This window comes from Emys orbicularis, chromosome 2 (genome assembly GCF_028017835.1).
Source record: "Emys orbicularis isolate rEmyOrb1 chromosome 2, rEmyOrb1.hap1, whole genome shotgun sequence".
Taxonomy (NCBI): domain Eukaryota; kingdom Metazoa; phylum Chordata; order Testudines; family Emydidae; genus Emys; species Emys orbicularis.
Genome location: NC_088684.1, coordinates 106807982 through 106824933, shown reverse-complemented (window position 1 = coordinate 106824933; position 16952 = coordinate 106807982). Strand labels below are relative to the sequence as shown.

At 41.1% G+C, this 16952-nt stretch overlaps 1 protein-coding gene across 1 annotated transcript in view; it reads right to left on the bottom strand.

The window, feature by feature from the left end:
* RIPOR2 (RHO family interacting cell polarization regulator 2) overlaps positions 1 to 16952 on the bottom strand; it is a 100812-nt gene that overhangs the window by 22698 nt on the left and 61162 nt on the right. The window contains exons 7-14 of the mRNA XM_065398913.1: positions 14716 to 14865; positions 13662 to 13725; positions 7759 to 7802; positions 5808 to 5933; positions 5549 to 5697; positions 3898 to 4027; positions 3203 to 3349; positions 413 to 1096 (exon numbers count right to left, since the gene is read on the bottom strand). Of these exons, the coding sequence (XP_065254985.1) occupies positions 413 to 1096; positions 3203 to 3349; positions 3898 to 4027; positions 5549 to 5697; positions 5808 to 5933; positions 7759 to 7802; positions 13662 to 13725; positions 14716 to 14865 (1494 nt within the window). The remainder of the gene's footprint in view (positions 1 to 412; positions 1097 to 3202; positions 3350 to 3897; positions 4028 to 5548; positions 5698 to 5807; positions 5934 to 7758; positions 7803 to 13661; positions 13726 to 14715; positions 14866 to 16952) is intronic.

Below are 16952 nucleotides of genomic sequence, written 5' to 3'. Positions count from 1 at the left end.
ATCTGGCCTGTAGATTTTTATGGATAGAAGGGACTGCTGTGATCTGACCTCCTGCATAACACAAGTCAAAGTTTCACTAAGTAATTTCTGCAGTGGGGGAAATTTATTCAATTATTTGTTGATTATGGTACCCCGCTACTTTTTCAGCTTCTATCTAATTAAATTAAAATACAAATTGCTCAAGAACATAAGGGAATAGTAACCAAACTGCAAACTACAAAGCTTAAAATGTGCCTCTCTAAAGAGATGGTTGGTCAATCAAGGTTGGAGCGAATCAGTTGGTTTTAGGTATTTTCCCAGTGAGCTCTTGATAACAGACTGAAAAAATTGTATTTTGCTGTTTACAATTAATAGGGCCGCTCATACTCATTCAGATTTTCTTTATGTTGATGTATTCTGAAAATATACTTACTTTGAGAATATCGTCCAGATGCATCACCTGTTGGTCCAGGTCCTGAAATTCTTTATACTGTTCCTTATGTGGCTCAAGGGCTAGGAGAAGCCCCTGAAAGGCATCTTCTATGCTTCCATCTAAATAAGACTTGTATCCTTCTGATTCACCACTTATTGATCCCTCACACTGCAGCCTTTCAGGTGTCATTGGAGCCTCTGCGGAGGTGAGCCTTTTTACCAGCTGTTTGGTGATGTTGCCTTCATAGGTGTCCAGTTCCACCGGTTTCAACTCTGACACGTCATCTGTCTCCTGTAGAAGTGACACTGGGACACTAGAATCTATAAACAGGTTATCACTCCCAGGGCCTGGAGACTTTTGGTGAACTTCAGAGGCTACTCTGGAACTTTTCTTGTTCTCCTGTACTGGTGTATGCTCTGGCTGTGACTTCAAGTCTTTTGACTCAGGTGTAGAGTCCAGGGACGAGTTTGTGCTGGAACTGTCCATCGTTGGATTTTTTGAGGATTTGTGCTCTGGAGGTGTGACAGTAATTTCAGGACTGGAAGGGTCAAGGGCAGAGGCGGAATCTACAGTGATGGGTGGGGGAGCACAATCTCCATTGGGTATATCGCCAAAGCTGAAAGATATTGGTCTTTTCTCCGTGCCTGCCATCCCATTTTCAAAGATGTCGTCTGGCGAATTGGACTGCAAAGATAATGTAAACTTGTAAAAATAAAACACAAGGAATGCATCACACACGATACACGTCTGTGTAAAAGAGAAAGAGACACACAAATTCAGCCCTGGCATAAGCTGGCACATCTGCGCATTTCAGTGGGAGTGCTACCTGCTACATCAGGTCTGGGAAACTTGGTCAGTATCTTTTCTGTTGGCAAACTAAACTGAGCCCACTATTGAGCGTGACACAACAGTAAGATCTGAACAGGTATAATTGGATTAATTCTCAGACAGCAATTTAATTTGCATTATTCAGTTTACTACTTCACATAGAAAAGCTCTGTTCATTGTTGTATTGTTACAGTTCTTTTGTGCAGGTCTGTACTCGTTTAGTGATTGCTCAGATTTCCTGTTTTGTTTTTTCCATTTCTAAAGCAATAAAAAATATCCCAGAATCACAAAACTGTTTAACTAGCTCATGTTAACGTTTAATATTACATGATTTTCAGGGACACAATCTTACTCATGCAATACTTTTGACAAAAAAATTAATGTATTTGTTATACAAAGAGTAACTGGTGAACATAGGTCACATAGAACAGTGGTCACCAATGCATCGATCGCCTCTGGAGCCTCTGCCAGTTGATCGCGATCTCTGGGTTGCTAAAAGTCCAGCGAAGCAGCGGGGCTCAGACAGGCTGCCTGCCTGCCTGCCGTGGTCCCATGTTGCTCCCGGAAGTGGCTGGCTGCTGGCACGGCCCTGCAGCCCCTGGGAGGGAGGGGGAGGCAGCTCCGTGCGCTGCCCCCGCCCCCAGCACCATCCCCGCAGCTCCCATTCAAAAAGTGATCTTGTGCATAAAAAGGTTGGAGACCACTGACATAGAAGATCAAAGATAACAGAGAACTTGCATGATGCTGTTTCCACCAGTTCTCTGACAAACTGACAGGTAGAAGACAGTAATGTATATAGACGGACAGAATTTTCTGCATTTAGGTCTATGCAGTGGATCTCCGCTCTTCACATTTTACACATGTGCACATCTCTCACTGACCTCCATGGGAGTTTTATACATTGTAGGGGAGCAAAATTTAGGAGCCAAAACTTGCCATACAGATCTGACTGGAGAATTTCACCAGAATGCATTTTTTTTTTTTTTTTTAAGTGAAAAATAGCCTTTGGTTAGACAAGGCATCAGTAAAAAGGAGCAAAATGTATGAATATCTCACATTTAACTCTCCTTTAGTATGAATAATGTGGCCTTAAAAAAAAAAATCTCTATCATCTTCTTCACTATAAATAGGTTTGAGCCATCCTGGAGTTTTAGAACAAATTCTTCTGTTATTTTAACCAATCTTTAAAGTAGATAGTGGGAAATGAAATGTAGAACATTAAAAGGATAAAAAAAAAATCACAGCAAAATGGGAAGTATAAGAATCTCTTCAGAATGACATTGAAAGCCTACAGTATAACGCTTGTCGTTTAACGTAGTCCTTACCCTAGAAAGTTTTGAATTGCACGGCAAACTAGCTCACAACTCACATCTGAACACAACACAGATGAAAAATGACAAATATTTTGCTGACAATTTGCTGAAGAAAGCTGCAAGCATTTATACACCATCTTAGTTTATAAGATTAAAGCATCCAAAGTTCTACTGAACTTTTGCCCAGAGCTCTTTGTATCTTTCATTCTAAGTCTAAATATATTAAGTTCTGTTTTGTTTTGTTTTTTGCTTTTTTCCAATGTATATACATTTTTAAACGTTCTTTCAGTGCTGGAAGTCAGATTACAAGAAAAATATAGAGCATCGACTAATCTAACTTTGCATCCCTAAAGATGGGTTGTCTGACTATCATTTGTAGCTGAATCTCTGCCCCATCCCTAGATAGGGGCTGTGGTCCTGATCCTATTGAAGTCAATGGGAATTTTGCTATTGGCTTTCCTGAGAGCAGCATTGGGCTTTTATACTCCTAGTCTCTCCCTTGCAACCAGTCAGCAAACTAGATGATCTGTGATGCTAAAGATCAAACAGAGCATGCATGGAAATGAGAAAGCCACGTGAGCACTGAAACAATCATTCATTACACACACACGCACAAACACCCCCCCACCCCACCCCCAGCAAAACTCACATATTGCTCTAGCCCTGCTTTAGGCCTCAGCCTGAGAGATGGCAGGTCACTGAAAGAGCGACTGCGCTGCAGCCTGTCAAAGAAAGTGTCTTGCAGAGCATCTAAAACTGACAACTGCGGCCTGTCTTGTGGAGGATGTAGCCATTTCTTCAGCATTTAAAGCAAAAGGGGGAGTTAGTTGAATGCATCATAGTTACAGCACTTAAATGGCCAGCTTTAATGATATTAATTGAGGGTGAAATTCACCTCAGTGCAAGGCCAATGCATTACTTCAATCCTACTTAACCCATCAAAATATGGTTTAAGTGGGACTTAAATGGCACCTTGGCCTTGTGCAGATTCTTTGCATAAGGGTGAATTTCATGCTGAGTTAGATTAAACCACAAACTAGGATCATTCTAATTGTTTTAAACTGCTATCGCTGAATAGATATACATTGTATAAAGTCTCCTCAAATATCACAAGCAGAAGTATGGGCATCCAATAACTGACCATATTATATTTTAGGGTTATAGGAACCTAAACATGCTTTACTTCTAGGCTGAACACCTGGAAGTGTGTTGCTTTTCATAGAGTTTAACATGGCATAATGATGAAGCTGGGAAAAATGCATTTTAAAGCAATTAAGCATTTACTATTTTGATGAGGCGGTGAGGGTCTCTTTACATAATTATGTGAGGCCAAACTTAACTTACAAAGAATGAGTGATCCTTGAAGGTAGGAGTTTCTGGAGTCCCTTGGCTATACGTGGACATTCTTCTTTGAAGAGCAGATGTCTTGTTCGCATTGCCTGTGGATGGGGTCAAGTCCTCAACATCAAATGGGCTGCAATAAATTAAATAAATTAATTAATTAAATGAAATAATCACCACCTTAGGCGGAATGAGACTGCATCACAATTACAGGGAAATTGTTTCTTTTTTTATTATTCATTTAGTTCATTAGAATAATCTGCACCTGACACAAAAGAAAAGAAAAGTAATGGATTTTAGCAGCAAATCTAAAAAGGAGAATTCAGTTTTTAAGTGAAACATTAAAGAAAATCTTGTTCATTAGACAGTTAGCTCAGAAGTGCGATTCTCCTTTAGGATAAAAAGCAGTCCACTGCCAGGAATAATTTTATGTATGCTAATATGATGTGACTCCTACAGCATGAAGAATTTTCTTGCATTTGAGATGACAGGTATCAAAAATAATTAGGAGTAAGGCGCTCTACTATTAATAGAGCTGTTACATCACAATGGAATACAGCAGTTGTCCTGATTGGGTTAATGCTTTATTGCATTGTAAGATATAACATACACAAATGTAAATATTAAATACTTCAGAGTTTGTTTAGAGATGACGGGTAGATACTACTTTAAAATGCCATAAAATCTTGCTTTGAATCCTTGCTCTATCATCCTGTGCTTATTATTGCTGTGGGGTGAGCATGTCAAGGGATTTCCCACTACCCTGAAGCAATGTGTCAAGCATGTGAAGGCTAGTTTTTAATGCTCTGGGCCAAATGCTGTTCTTGGTTATTATGCTAGTGTAAATCTCCACTAAAATTTGCACCAGTGTAACTGAGATTTTTCATGCATATAAGAAGGGCCCAATTTTGCCCTCAGATGTTTGAGTTTGAGGCAACATCTGTATGGCACCTATATGCCCCTCATCAGTGTAGCATTTGAGTGCCCCAGTCTTTAATGTATTTATCCCCATAACACCTCTGTGAAGTGGAGAAGTGCTATTCTACCCTTCGTACAGGTAGAGAACTGAACAAGCACACTAAGACCTTGTATACACTTGAAATGATATGTAGAGTATGTGCAGCTACACACTGCAGTGAGACAGGCTGTGTCCGCACTCGTCACTGTGGTGTGTAGCTATAAATGACAGGAAAAGGCTCTGGCAGCGGGGCGGCAACAGGACACTACGCTGCTAAAAACAGCAGTGTAGACGTGGGAGGCACTGCCAGGGCCTGTAGAGAGTAGGGTTGCCAATTTTGGTTGGACGTATTCCTGGAGGTTTGGCAACCCTGGTAGAGAGCCATGTAGGGTACACACCCTAAGATATAGGCATGTATGGCAGTCTACATTATTCTACTCAAGTAAGTCGTGCCTCACTGTCTACACTGCTATTTACACCTGTGTTAGCTGGGCGTGCAGTGTCTATACTCTACATGCCACCCTAAGTGTAGATGTACCTTTAGTGACTAGCCTCAGGTCACACAGGAAGTCTATGGTAAAGCGGGGGGTCATCACTGTCTACCAATGCTCTTCAACAGGGAAACAAGAGGATATGAGATTCTACTTGGCTTTGAGAAGCTGCTGACCCACTGAAAAGTAAAGCGGTTCTACTTACTACCAGGTAATTTCAAGGTTCAGCTTTATAGTGCCAAGGTCGTTAATGTCAACAGCAACCACCTGAGGCCGAGCTGCAAACAAGTCCTTTGTCTCACAGGTAACACTTCCCACTAGAATGTGAGTAGCAAGTCCTTTAACTTCTGTGACCTGCAAGGGTAAAGAGCAGTAGTATTCGGAACAGGGCCTCATATTCTATTTCAGCTTTATGGGCAGCTTTTAGCAGCAGGTGGCTAGACAGTACAAATTGGGGTGTTTACCTTAATAGAGATCAGCCCAACAATAAGAGGGAGGAAAACCATTTCTTCTCCATCCCAGCTTTGCTTGCCATTCACTTCAATTTTGCCTTTCAATTTCCATCGCTGGCGACCATACCGCATGAAAATCTATGAGAAAGAAAAGTCCTCTTAGTTCCTTGGCATGCATGCTCTACCTGTTCTCAGCAGACAAATGTCAGACAAAGATATGAGGAAAAGGGCAGTTTCTGAAATACACCTGAAGAATAGATGCTATGAATGCTGAACTCTGCTTTCCACCAAACATGGAGGAAAGTCTATGCTGAAGGGACACTGCACTGAGTTTTCACATTCATTTCATAATGTAAACCTGCTCATATAGCACTAGATGTCTTGCAGAAATACTTGCTCCTACCGATCCAGAACCCAGGGCAGAAAGGGAAGGCAACCCCTTAATACCAGAAATCCCTTCCCTCTCAGCAGCTAGGGCTGAGAAAAAAGAGATGGTGATGTCATTAGTAATATTGCATCACTGCTAAAGACACCTGAAAAGATTCAGGGGTCAGATTTGCAAAAACACCACAAGTTGATATGCTTGTGAGAAGCTTGTCCGAATGATTTTAGGTTGCATGGGGAGTCCCGTTCTCTCCTCCCCACACAACCTCCTCTGGCCAAGAGACCACAGCTTCACTTATCTGCTCTATTATCTCCTTAGCTAGGGGAGAGAATCACAGGGCTGGCTGTCTACCTCTGTTTTCAGGCACCAGGATTCTCTAGGGGCTGACAGGTTCTCTTGGGAAGACAAAGAGGAATCCTGCATGCTCCAAGATTTTGTGAACTCTGTGGCATAAATGTAAGTGAAGCCCCCTAATGCTACATTTTAAAGCAGGGAGAACAGCAGGCCACCCTAGCTGGAGGATCTTGGTATGGAAGAATTAGGCTGCCTGGCCAGTCTTCTATAGAGAGAACCTGCCCCTAGCTAGTGAGCTGTCTGCTCCCTTTGGAGGACCTGCCACTGCAAATAAGAAATGGTGACTGGTGGATTAATAAATGGGTTTTGGTAAAAGGGGAGGGAATCTTTTATCAAACTACTTCTAACTTCTGAAAGGTTCTGGTTGGTTTTGATCTGAATCTGATTAAAGTTGACATAAGAATGGCCATACTGAGTCAGTTCAATGGTCCATCTAGTCCAGTATCCTGTCTCCCAAAAGCAGTCATTAATGGTGTCTAGAAACTTTATTTCTGCATCCTGTCCTAGTTGACATGTACCCAGTCAATATGGGGGAGTTGAAATCCCCATTATTGAGTTTTCTATTTTTATAGCCTCTCTAATCAACCTGAGCATTTCACAATCACCATCACCATCCTGGTCAGGTGGTTGGTAGTATATTCCTACTGCTATATTCTTATTATTCAAGCATGGAATTTCTATCCATAGGGATTCTGTGATACAGTTTGATTCATTTAAGTTTTTTTACTAGATTTGACTCTATGCTTTCTTTCACATATAGTGCCACTCCCCAACCAGCACAACCTGTTCTGTCATTCCTATATATATTCTGCGCTGGTATTAATGTCCCATTGACATAGTGTTGCTCCAATAGATTTGGTCTATTCAATCTGCACTGACTGGATAAATGAGGCATCTTCTGCCTAGAGGAATTGGAGACTTATGCCAAAAATAAAGTATTGTGAGACATGATTTCTTTCTAAAACAAAGCTAAAGACAGACCTATTGTTATCTTAATAGCCATCATCCAGTACTTTGGGTCTGATCTTGAAGTCTTCACTGTTGACACATTCAGTCATAAAGACAACAGTGGGGCCTTTCTTGCTATATACATGAGGGGAAAGCAGCTCTTTCCAGAGGTGTCACCACAATAAGTTACTTTCAGGATCATGTACAAAGTGATGGAAATTCCCCCCTCCTCCCCCCCCCCCCATTTTACACTAAGGGAACTGACATGATACTTACCTCATATTGATCTCCAGGACAAAGACGAGCAAAACCAGCCAGACCTAAGAGCAAATGACATTTGAGATCATTTTCAGAAGACACTCTTTATTTAACACCTTCTTCTCTTTCTAGCTCCCTTTACTTGTATAAACGGAATGCTTAAGACCTGATCAAAACCCTAGCACTCCTTTTATGGCATCAGTGCAATCATGCCATATGCACCAGCACTTTGTACATCCTTTCTGAGAGAATTGAACCCACCAGTATTTCTTACTGTTTGAGATTCAGGCTGCCTCTCTGGCTTCTATAAAGATCCCACAAATGGCAGGGAAGCTGTCGGGTTCATTTTTTGTTGCTGGGCAACATGAGAGTAGGATGCATTGGTAGCTGAGAGAGTAACCCAATCACGGATTTGGTTTGTTTGGTGTTTGAATGTCTGATTTATGCTCCTGGCTGGATTTTAGCTATGAAAACTTCCTACTAGCCCCTCAAATTCTTTAGTACAGCTCTACAAATCAGTTACTAAGACAAGTCCCAAATCTCAAGTATCTTCTGGTGGATTGGAAATGCATTTCTTAGCCACTACTACAGCCCCAAGAAATGGAAACTGCATCAAGAACCAAACAGCTTTAAAGGAGACATGACATAAGCTTACACTTACAACTTCGTTCTTTTTTCATGATCTCTGTGTCATGGTTTATTATAAATGGTGATCATGTGAAATGAACAAAACTATTTGAATGTAATGCAAGTAGACAACAGTCATGCTAGAGAGATCTTGGATAACTTGCTGTCTGCTAGTTTGCTTTTTGTTTGGTATATTCACTATCCAAACTGGTAATAGGCAAATGACAGTGCATTTTTTCATTCTATTTTTTGCCCAGTAATATTTGTTATGCCACACAGTCAGATGGTGAATTTAATTTATAAACTCCTGATAAAACTGAAACAGGTCACCACATTCAGCAACACGCAGCATCCTATATTGACATAAATGGCATGAGATACATGCCATGCCATGTTTTGGGTCAAATTCTGCTCTTGGACACGCACATAATTGCAGCAAAGAGTCCTGTGGCACCTTATAGACTAACAGACATATAGGAGCATGAGCTTTCGTGGGTGAATACCCACTTCGTCGGATGCATGTAGTGGAAATTTCCAGAGGCAGGTATAAATATGCAAGCAAGAGTGAGTCAGGCTAGAGATAATGAGGTTAGTTCAATTAGGGGGGATGAGGCCCTCTTCTAGCAGTTGAGGTGTGAACACCCAGGGAGGAGAAACTGCACATAATTGCGACATCTCTAATAAATGTAAATATTCAGTGGAGCATTAGGACTACACACTTTGAATTGCACAAAGAAAACGTAGATCTGCAAGTAAATTGATTCCAATACCATATGCAATGTTGCCTGGTGTATTTTTTACACACACACACACACACACACACACACACACACACACACACACACACACACACACACGAACACTCATCCATAACCAAGATTATACACCAAAACTGCTCATTTATATTGATGTCACTTCTCTGACAACAATTAAGTTCCACTAATGTAATTGAGAGCAGAATCCAACCTTAGTTTGTACGGAGAGAACTTGGCTTTGAGGCAGTTAGTGAAGTACACTAAGTACATAAACCTGGTGTCTTTCAGGCTTCCAATAATACCGTGTTCTATTCTCAAGTCTTGTCTGTAGGTGGCAGCAATCCTTCACAAGCCTAATTTACCATTTCAGTAAGAGCTCTTCCTAAATTTAAGAAGTATTTGCCATTTGATATAAAAATCCAGAGAATGCCAGTACTGCCAGCCCAACAACTGCTCAAAAACCATGAGTCAGGCCTCAAACAAATAATGAGATTAATTATTTGTAACCAATCTGGGGGGTTCTTATTTGCCTTTTGCAGAGCCTTCAGGGTTCAAGTTTTCTTCTGTAAGCATGAGGGCTGAAAGTTTTGTATTTAAAAAATAAAAAAGTGGAGATTCCCATGTAACTATATGACTTCAGAAGCTGGGGCTTTAAGAATAATATCTGATATTATCATGAGGCTCATAAGAGTTGGCGTCACTGATAACTGCATTACATTTACTTGCAAACAGTTACCAAACTGAGATACAAATTATAAAGAGCAGGATTCTTTTAAGTTGCGTGACCAGATGTCCCGATTTTATAGGGACAGTCCCGATTTTTGGGTCTTTTTCTTATACAGGCTCCTATTACCCCCACCCCATCCCGATTTTTCACATTTGCTGTGTGGTCACCCTACTTTTAAGATACTTTCTCTTCATAAATACATAGGAAGTCGAGCTACACACTCCAATTCTGTCCCTCTCCCTGCCCATGCAAGACTGTTCCCTACAGCTACCGGACACATCTGCTATTTTTTCACATGCCTAATTTAAATTGTCTCACATGAGGGAACTTCTTCCACTTTCCTGCAGACTCTCTTATCTCCTTATTGGGAAGCTATTGCTGATATTTGGCATAAAAAAGTCTTCAACTTTATTTCATCTCATTACTCCTAATTACACCTCTTTATATCACCCTAAACAATTCTTATATGGGCCCAATCACTATAGCATCTGAGTAGCTTACAAATTAATGTATCCTCTTAACACCTTGGTTAGGTAGGGAAGCATTATCCCTGTTCTACAGATGGGGAACTGCAGCACAGAGAAACTAATACCTCAAAGGTATTAGTTACCTCACTCCCATGAATTTCAAAGGGAGTGAAGTGCCTAAATACCTTTGAGGATCTGTACCTATGTGACTAACACAAAGTCCCACAGGAAATCTGTGGCAGAACAGGGAATCAAACTCAAGACTCTAGAGTTCCAGTCTTCGCTGCCGTACCCACAAAACAAACCCTCTTTTTAAAAAACAAGAGGTATTTAGATCCAACCTACTGCAGGTAAACCCAATTCTTTTACTACTGGTTAATCTATAGTTGGTCATTGCGTTAAGAATCTGGACCCAGACTCTTTCCTTTCACTTCTTTAGTGGGTTCTTTGAACAGAACACAGCATATCCTCTACTCTCCCCTGAACACTGGGAGCAGAAGAACAAAGCAGCCCTCTGTCAGGGCTCCTATTGCCTCCCACTTTCTAATTTATTTATTGTTTATAAATAATTTACATTTACTAGCACTATGCTGCTGCTGCTCCCATCTCCATAAAGGTGCTTGTATCAGCTAACTTGGTCTCTGCTGGGCAGCGTCACTGAACATATCTGATGCAAATAAAAACATTTTCTTCAGCCCAATAGAAAGGGGGGAGAGAGGGTGGTTTAAAACTGCAGCTCCATCTTCGTCTTTGATCGGGGGATTGGCCTACAGCATTTGTTTGCGTGAAGGGACACAGAAGGGAGTGGTAGGGAAAGCAAGTCTGAAAAGCAGTATGAAAGTACTGTAGCTCTTGGTATTACTAGAACGGGAAGGGCCATGCCTCTCCTCTGTTGTTGTTCAAACGGCTACAGCTTGATCAAAGTATATTTCCATAGAGGTTGGGAGAGGAATACGGGGAGGCTAGTTTAGTTGATTGTGTGCCATCCCCCAGCATTAGGGCTGTGACAGTACCTAGAGTACTGGAGATGGGTGGCACTCCATGGCACACATGTGGTGATGTTTAGTACCCCTCCTTTCGACGGGGGAGTTAATCCTGAACGGAAGGTTGGCATGGCCATTGTCCTTACTTCGTAAAACGATCATGATTTTTTTTTTTTTTAACATTGTATGTTATGAAAATAGAGCTAAGTCTCTTTACCTTCTGACATTATTGTTCATTCAGTGCAAGTGGAGGAGACGGTGTTACTCCACTGTTATTAATGCATGACGCAAAATAAAAGTGATTTGCACTGAAATGACTGGGGATGTTTAAGCTTTTCAGAAATGTATATTTCAGCTCCACCCTCGGATCCTAGGGTTACAACAATGTTGCTGTATCACCTGCATTGAACTTCCCAGAGAAAATTCTCATGATGCATCATTTATCATTTCTCTTCTCCCATTCTTTTATGCTAAGGGTTTCTGCATGTAATCAGGATTTTTAAGTACTCTGTTCCTGATGCTTATTCCTCACTGATGTGCATGGAATGAAAAATCAGGCTGCCATAAAATCCCATTGATTTCACTGTAAGCTTAGGGTGTGCAAGAAATGCAGGGTCAGGTCTTTGAAGTTATGCCATTTATGACAATAATCATTTCTACTGCAATCAACAGTGATGTCACAAACATCTCATTATGCACACATCAGTCTTGCAGGGATGCTGACTCCTAGAAGTAGCTTTTTGCATCATCTGTTCTTTTAATTGGTTTAGGGTATACACACAGCAGTTTTATTTGTTACAGAACCAACGCTTTTCATTCATGGCATGTCTTATAGCCTTGGTTGTATCAGTGCATTCTGGAACACCAGACTGCCTCTCTGCTAGTGCCCAGCACTATTGCTGCGAGCAGGGGCTTTTAAATGGGAGACATTGGATGGAGTTAGGAGTGGTTAAGTGAGTACAATTGCAACACTTGTCACTTCCCATCTCCACTGGGGACAAACTATTGTAGGCTGAATCAATTCAGCTTGATCTTGGCTAAATCTAGATCTTGTCTAAGGCTAGGTCTACACTACCCGCCTGAATCGGCGGGTAGAAATCGATCTCTTGGGGATCGACTTATCGCGTCTCGTCAGGACGCGACAATCGATCCCCGAATCGACGCGCTTACTCCACCAGCGGAGGTGGGAGTAAGCGCCGTCGACTGGGAGCCGCGGCAGTTGATTTTGCCGCCGTCCTCACAACAGGGTAAGTCGGATCTGATACGTCGAATTCAGCTACGCTATTCGCGTAGCTGAATTTGCGTATCTTAAATCGACCCCCCCCTGTAGTGTAGATGTAGCCTAAGATGTTGCAACCTACTGATACAACCAATGTTTGTAAAATGCCTGGGAGAGAGTGGCACATGGAAGGCAAAGCCTTTTTACAGGTACTGCAAGCTCAAGATACTCCAATTGATATTTTTGGCAATGTCTTTTCACTTAGTGTGGACAGGAACATCAAGTGAGGAAAATACATAAGGAGCTTATGAATTTTTCAAAACAAAGATTTTGTTTTCATGAGTATCTTAGTGCTAATGTTTGACACGAGTGAAGAAAAAGTGACAAGTAGAATTTAATTTTAAAAAGCTCTTTTCCAATTTTTACTTCAAGCATTGAGTCTTGAAACAAGACTTAATTCACTGAACCTGTTAAAGGTTGTATCTGTGCAAAAGTGCTTCTATTGTTTTCAGAACCATTAATCTTGTAGGAGGAAATCAGACCACGGTAAAAACACAGGACTTATGGCTGAAACATAGATTACACCCTTGAGCTAGGTGGGTCTTTCAAAAGTAAGGTGCCCCTACTCTCTCTTTTTAATTTTTACTCAAAAAACCAAAAACAAACCTCCCTTCCCCCCCAAAAAAAATCAATCTCTGCAAAGGTAAATGACTTTCAAACTTGGTATCAAAATAAGAAAACATTTTACAATTCTGATCCACAGACACTGACATAGTTTCTTAGCAGACTTATGGAAGGAATAAGAGGAAATAGAAGCAAAAGATAGTTGCCTTAGAAACCGCATCACACATTCATCTTGATAACCAAAGCAATGCAGTCTAATTACCCCATCTCCCTCAAAAATAGAAGAATTGTCTTTGAAAAGCTCACTGTACAGATGTGAGCATCAAACTAGTATGATCAATTCTGCTGGGTGTGGGTGTAAGTCAGGGTTCTGAAGGCTCAGCAACTGATGTGATGGGAAAAACAAACCTCTCATACATTAAACCTAAATTAGCTTTTGCTCTTAGAGCTCTCAGGAACACACACAGAGAGCTCTGGCAAGTCTGTTCATGCAGAAGGGTTGGGAGGGAGGGCAATTACCTTTCATCTTGATGCAAAACTCCCCCAGTAGGTTTTCCAGCTCTCCTTCAATGGTACACATGTTCTGTGTTGGAAAACGGAAGATTGATATCAGACCAACCTCCCACTTTTTTTTTTAAATACACACACAAAAAGAAATAGTTTAGAAAGAAAAGATCCCACAATGTTCAGTAGATAAAAATAAGTGTCTCAAATTAAAATCAATATGCCAAAGTCAGCCCTGGAACAGACAGATGCAGCTCTATTGACTTCAGGTCAGCCAAGCCTGTTTACACCAAGGCTGAATTTGGCCCAATGTTGTTCTTTTGTTGCATTATAATCCTTGCATTGGCAGAACGAAGTCTCAGCCATCATGGTGTAAGCTGATCATTTTCCCACCCCTCTCTCCAGCCAAGGATTTGTGCCAAAGTGGATCTCAACATGTTTTTATGCTTTGAGCTATGTGGAACACACTATGAGAAAAGGGGCATTGGACTCTTCCCAACGCATTCTCTGTATTTAAGGAGATTCCTATTACCTAGGAGCTGTGGTGGTTGTCGCACCTTTCTATAGCTTTTCCAGATCATGATGCAATAATACATTAATAAAGTAGATTTGATAATATTGAGTAAGATTAGAAAAGATGCAGCAGATGTCTTCACACAAATGGGTTCTAGGCTAATGGAAACCATAATGTACTGAAATCTGCAGAATTGGGAAGAATTTATTTGGAGTACAGTCTTATGCCTTTTCCTGAACAGTGGCCCCAGGGTGCATGTTTAGATGGAGATATTGTGGTATTACAATATGATGTCACTGTGCCCTCTCCATCCATCTCTGACAGAGTGACAAGCTTGTATTTGCAGGTCTCCTACTGCCCCATGGAAGTAAATACAAAATAGTCCCATAATATTTCTAATCAGTCAAATATTTCAAAAGTCAAAAGTAATTAGCTGCATTGATGTAGGGGCTGATCCTGCAGTCTTTATTCAGACAAAATTCCCATTGAAATCTATGGGAACACTCCCATTGATGTCAAGCAGTGCAGGACTGGACTACACAGAGCAGCACATACCTCTGTGTATTCCTTGTAGCTTCTGTTGATTTCAGACAAACTCTCTCGAGCCGCTTTGCTAGCAGGTGACATTGCAAATGCTTGCTTCATTTTGCTGGCGCCGTCACAAAGACGTCTTTGGATACAATAGGCTTCGTACAGCTCATCCACCTAGCAGGAACAATGAAAGCACATTAAAATAAAGAAACCCAAAGGAATCATAAAATACGTTCCATTAAAAGGAAATAGAACTGAACAATTCTGAAATTTTTTTTTTAGATACACCAGCAGGTAAACAACTGTAGTTTTGATGCCATCACATTACATTTAAAAAGGATGCAATATGGAAAAACATCCTCTGCTGTAAAACTTCATCATGACAACAGAGACTCAGCAATTTGTACTTTAGTTCTGCAGACCTCCAGCTACTGTTTTCCATTTTTATCTGGGATTTGTAGAACTCTCTAAATCTCTTTTAAAAAATCACTTTCAAGCTTATAAAAGAGCTTGGATTTGACAGCCCTGGGGAGTAGTAATGTCCTCTGTTTGGTCTCAAAACCAAGGACAGCACAATAGTGGCAGTGAAAGCTTCCTCCCAACATACCACTGCCCTGTTGTGGAGGAGTTCTTTCTAGCAGTGGGAAAGTAGCTGAGTTTCCAAATAGAGCCTTGGCCACTATGCTGATGCCAGGTAGTGTCAGCGGTGAGTCCTGCAATGTGAACGCCAAGACCTGGATGTAGGCTGTGACAGATATTGCAATTGCTTGCAATATCTTTGGGGACAATATTGCATGACAGCGATGAATGGTTTATGTATGATTGATTATGTTCTGCTCCACAGGGGAAGGTTACCACAGCTCCTCCAGTGACTAAAAACAGTGAGAGGTGGTTAAAGTGAATCACTGAAACCAAACAACTCTAGAGAGGTACCACCCCCTGCTGTTATATGTATATACTGATTCAAGCTGGGTTTTCCAGAGACTAAGAGACAAAGGAAAGGCTTTTGGTATAAAAGGATGAGCTTGAACTGACTCAGGGCCTTCTTTCTGATCCAGCAAACGGACAGGACCTTCTGTTCCAGGGCGGGACCAACCCTTGCAGAAGGGTTGGGAGGACTTTGACCTACTTGGGCTCTAAAAGACTGATGGTTGACCTCGGATAAGCTTTTAGCATGCATGCAGGAGCTTTTATTTATTAATACTTTTATGTGTAATGCTTTTACCTTAAAGCAATAAAGGTGCTTGCTGAGAAAAAGCTGTGTGGTAACCTGTAACTGCTGGCAATACACTGGTCATAGCCCTTGAGGAGACAGCAAAGCTCAGGCACTGGCCTTTAGACAGACTGGCTTGCTGGGGATATCTGAGTGTAAGGGGGCTGGGCAACCTTAAAACTCTTGGAGTGGGCCACAGGGGTGGGGAGGATACAGGTTCAGTTACCCTGAAACTGTGACAGAGGCCTTTAACTCATTTCAGATAGACCACTGAATATCCATTAGATAGTAACAACTTGGGCTAAGATTTTCAAAAGTAACTCTGAAAATCAGGCCCCTTGAAAATGTCTCACATTGGGCACCCAAAACTCCCTAATCAGTTTTGGAAAGTTTGGTCCTAGTTATCTAGGAATGTGGGCCAGTTTTAGATCATAACTTTAGAAGTAAAAAGCTCCATATGCTATTAATAATTCCATAAGCTTATCCAACACCCCTACTGTGCTTTTCTTTTAAAACCTTATCCTTCGTGTGCACACTTGTTATAGCCGAGTTATTTGCTGGGGGCTTGCAGCAGTGGGATTTCCACTTGTTCAGATTCAGCAGCCAGCTGCAAGAGCTGAATCTGATAGTTTCATTAGTAAAACGAAGTTATTTTAAGAGTTGGATTTTTTTCCTGTGAAACTAAAACTACAAGGAGGTTGTCACATTAGTTCTTTCCACTGTTCCTGCTAACAGTGGACAAGATTCAGTTTTTATATATTCCGCTTTTTTCTAGTGGATCATGCACTGCATCCTAACGCTGCTCAGTCATGGATCTTTCACAGCAGAACTTGCCTCTATCAAAACTTGTGTTAACTTGACTTCATATACTACCTGCCACCATGATTTTATTTTATCTACATTAGAAATTAACCTGAACCAAAACCTGGATCCCCAAACTTTAGGAATGTTCAGATCCTAAATCAAAATTTCCCATTCAGCTCTATCTCTAACAAAAATGCTGTTGCCTGTTTCCCAACTGAATGGGAAACAAGAAGTGTGATTGAGT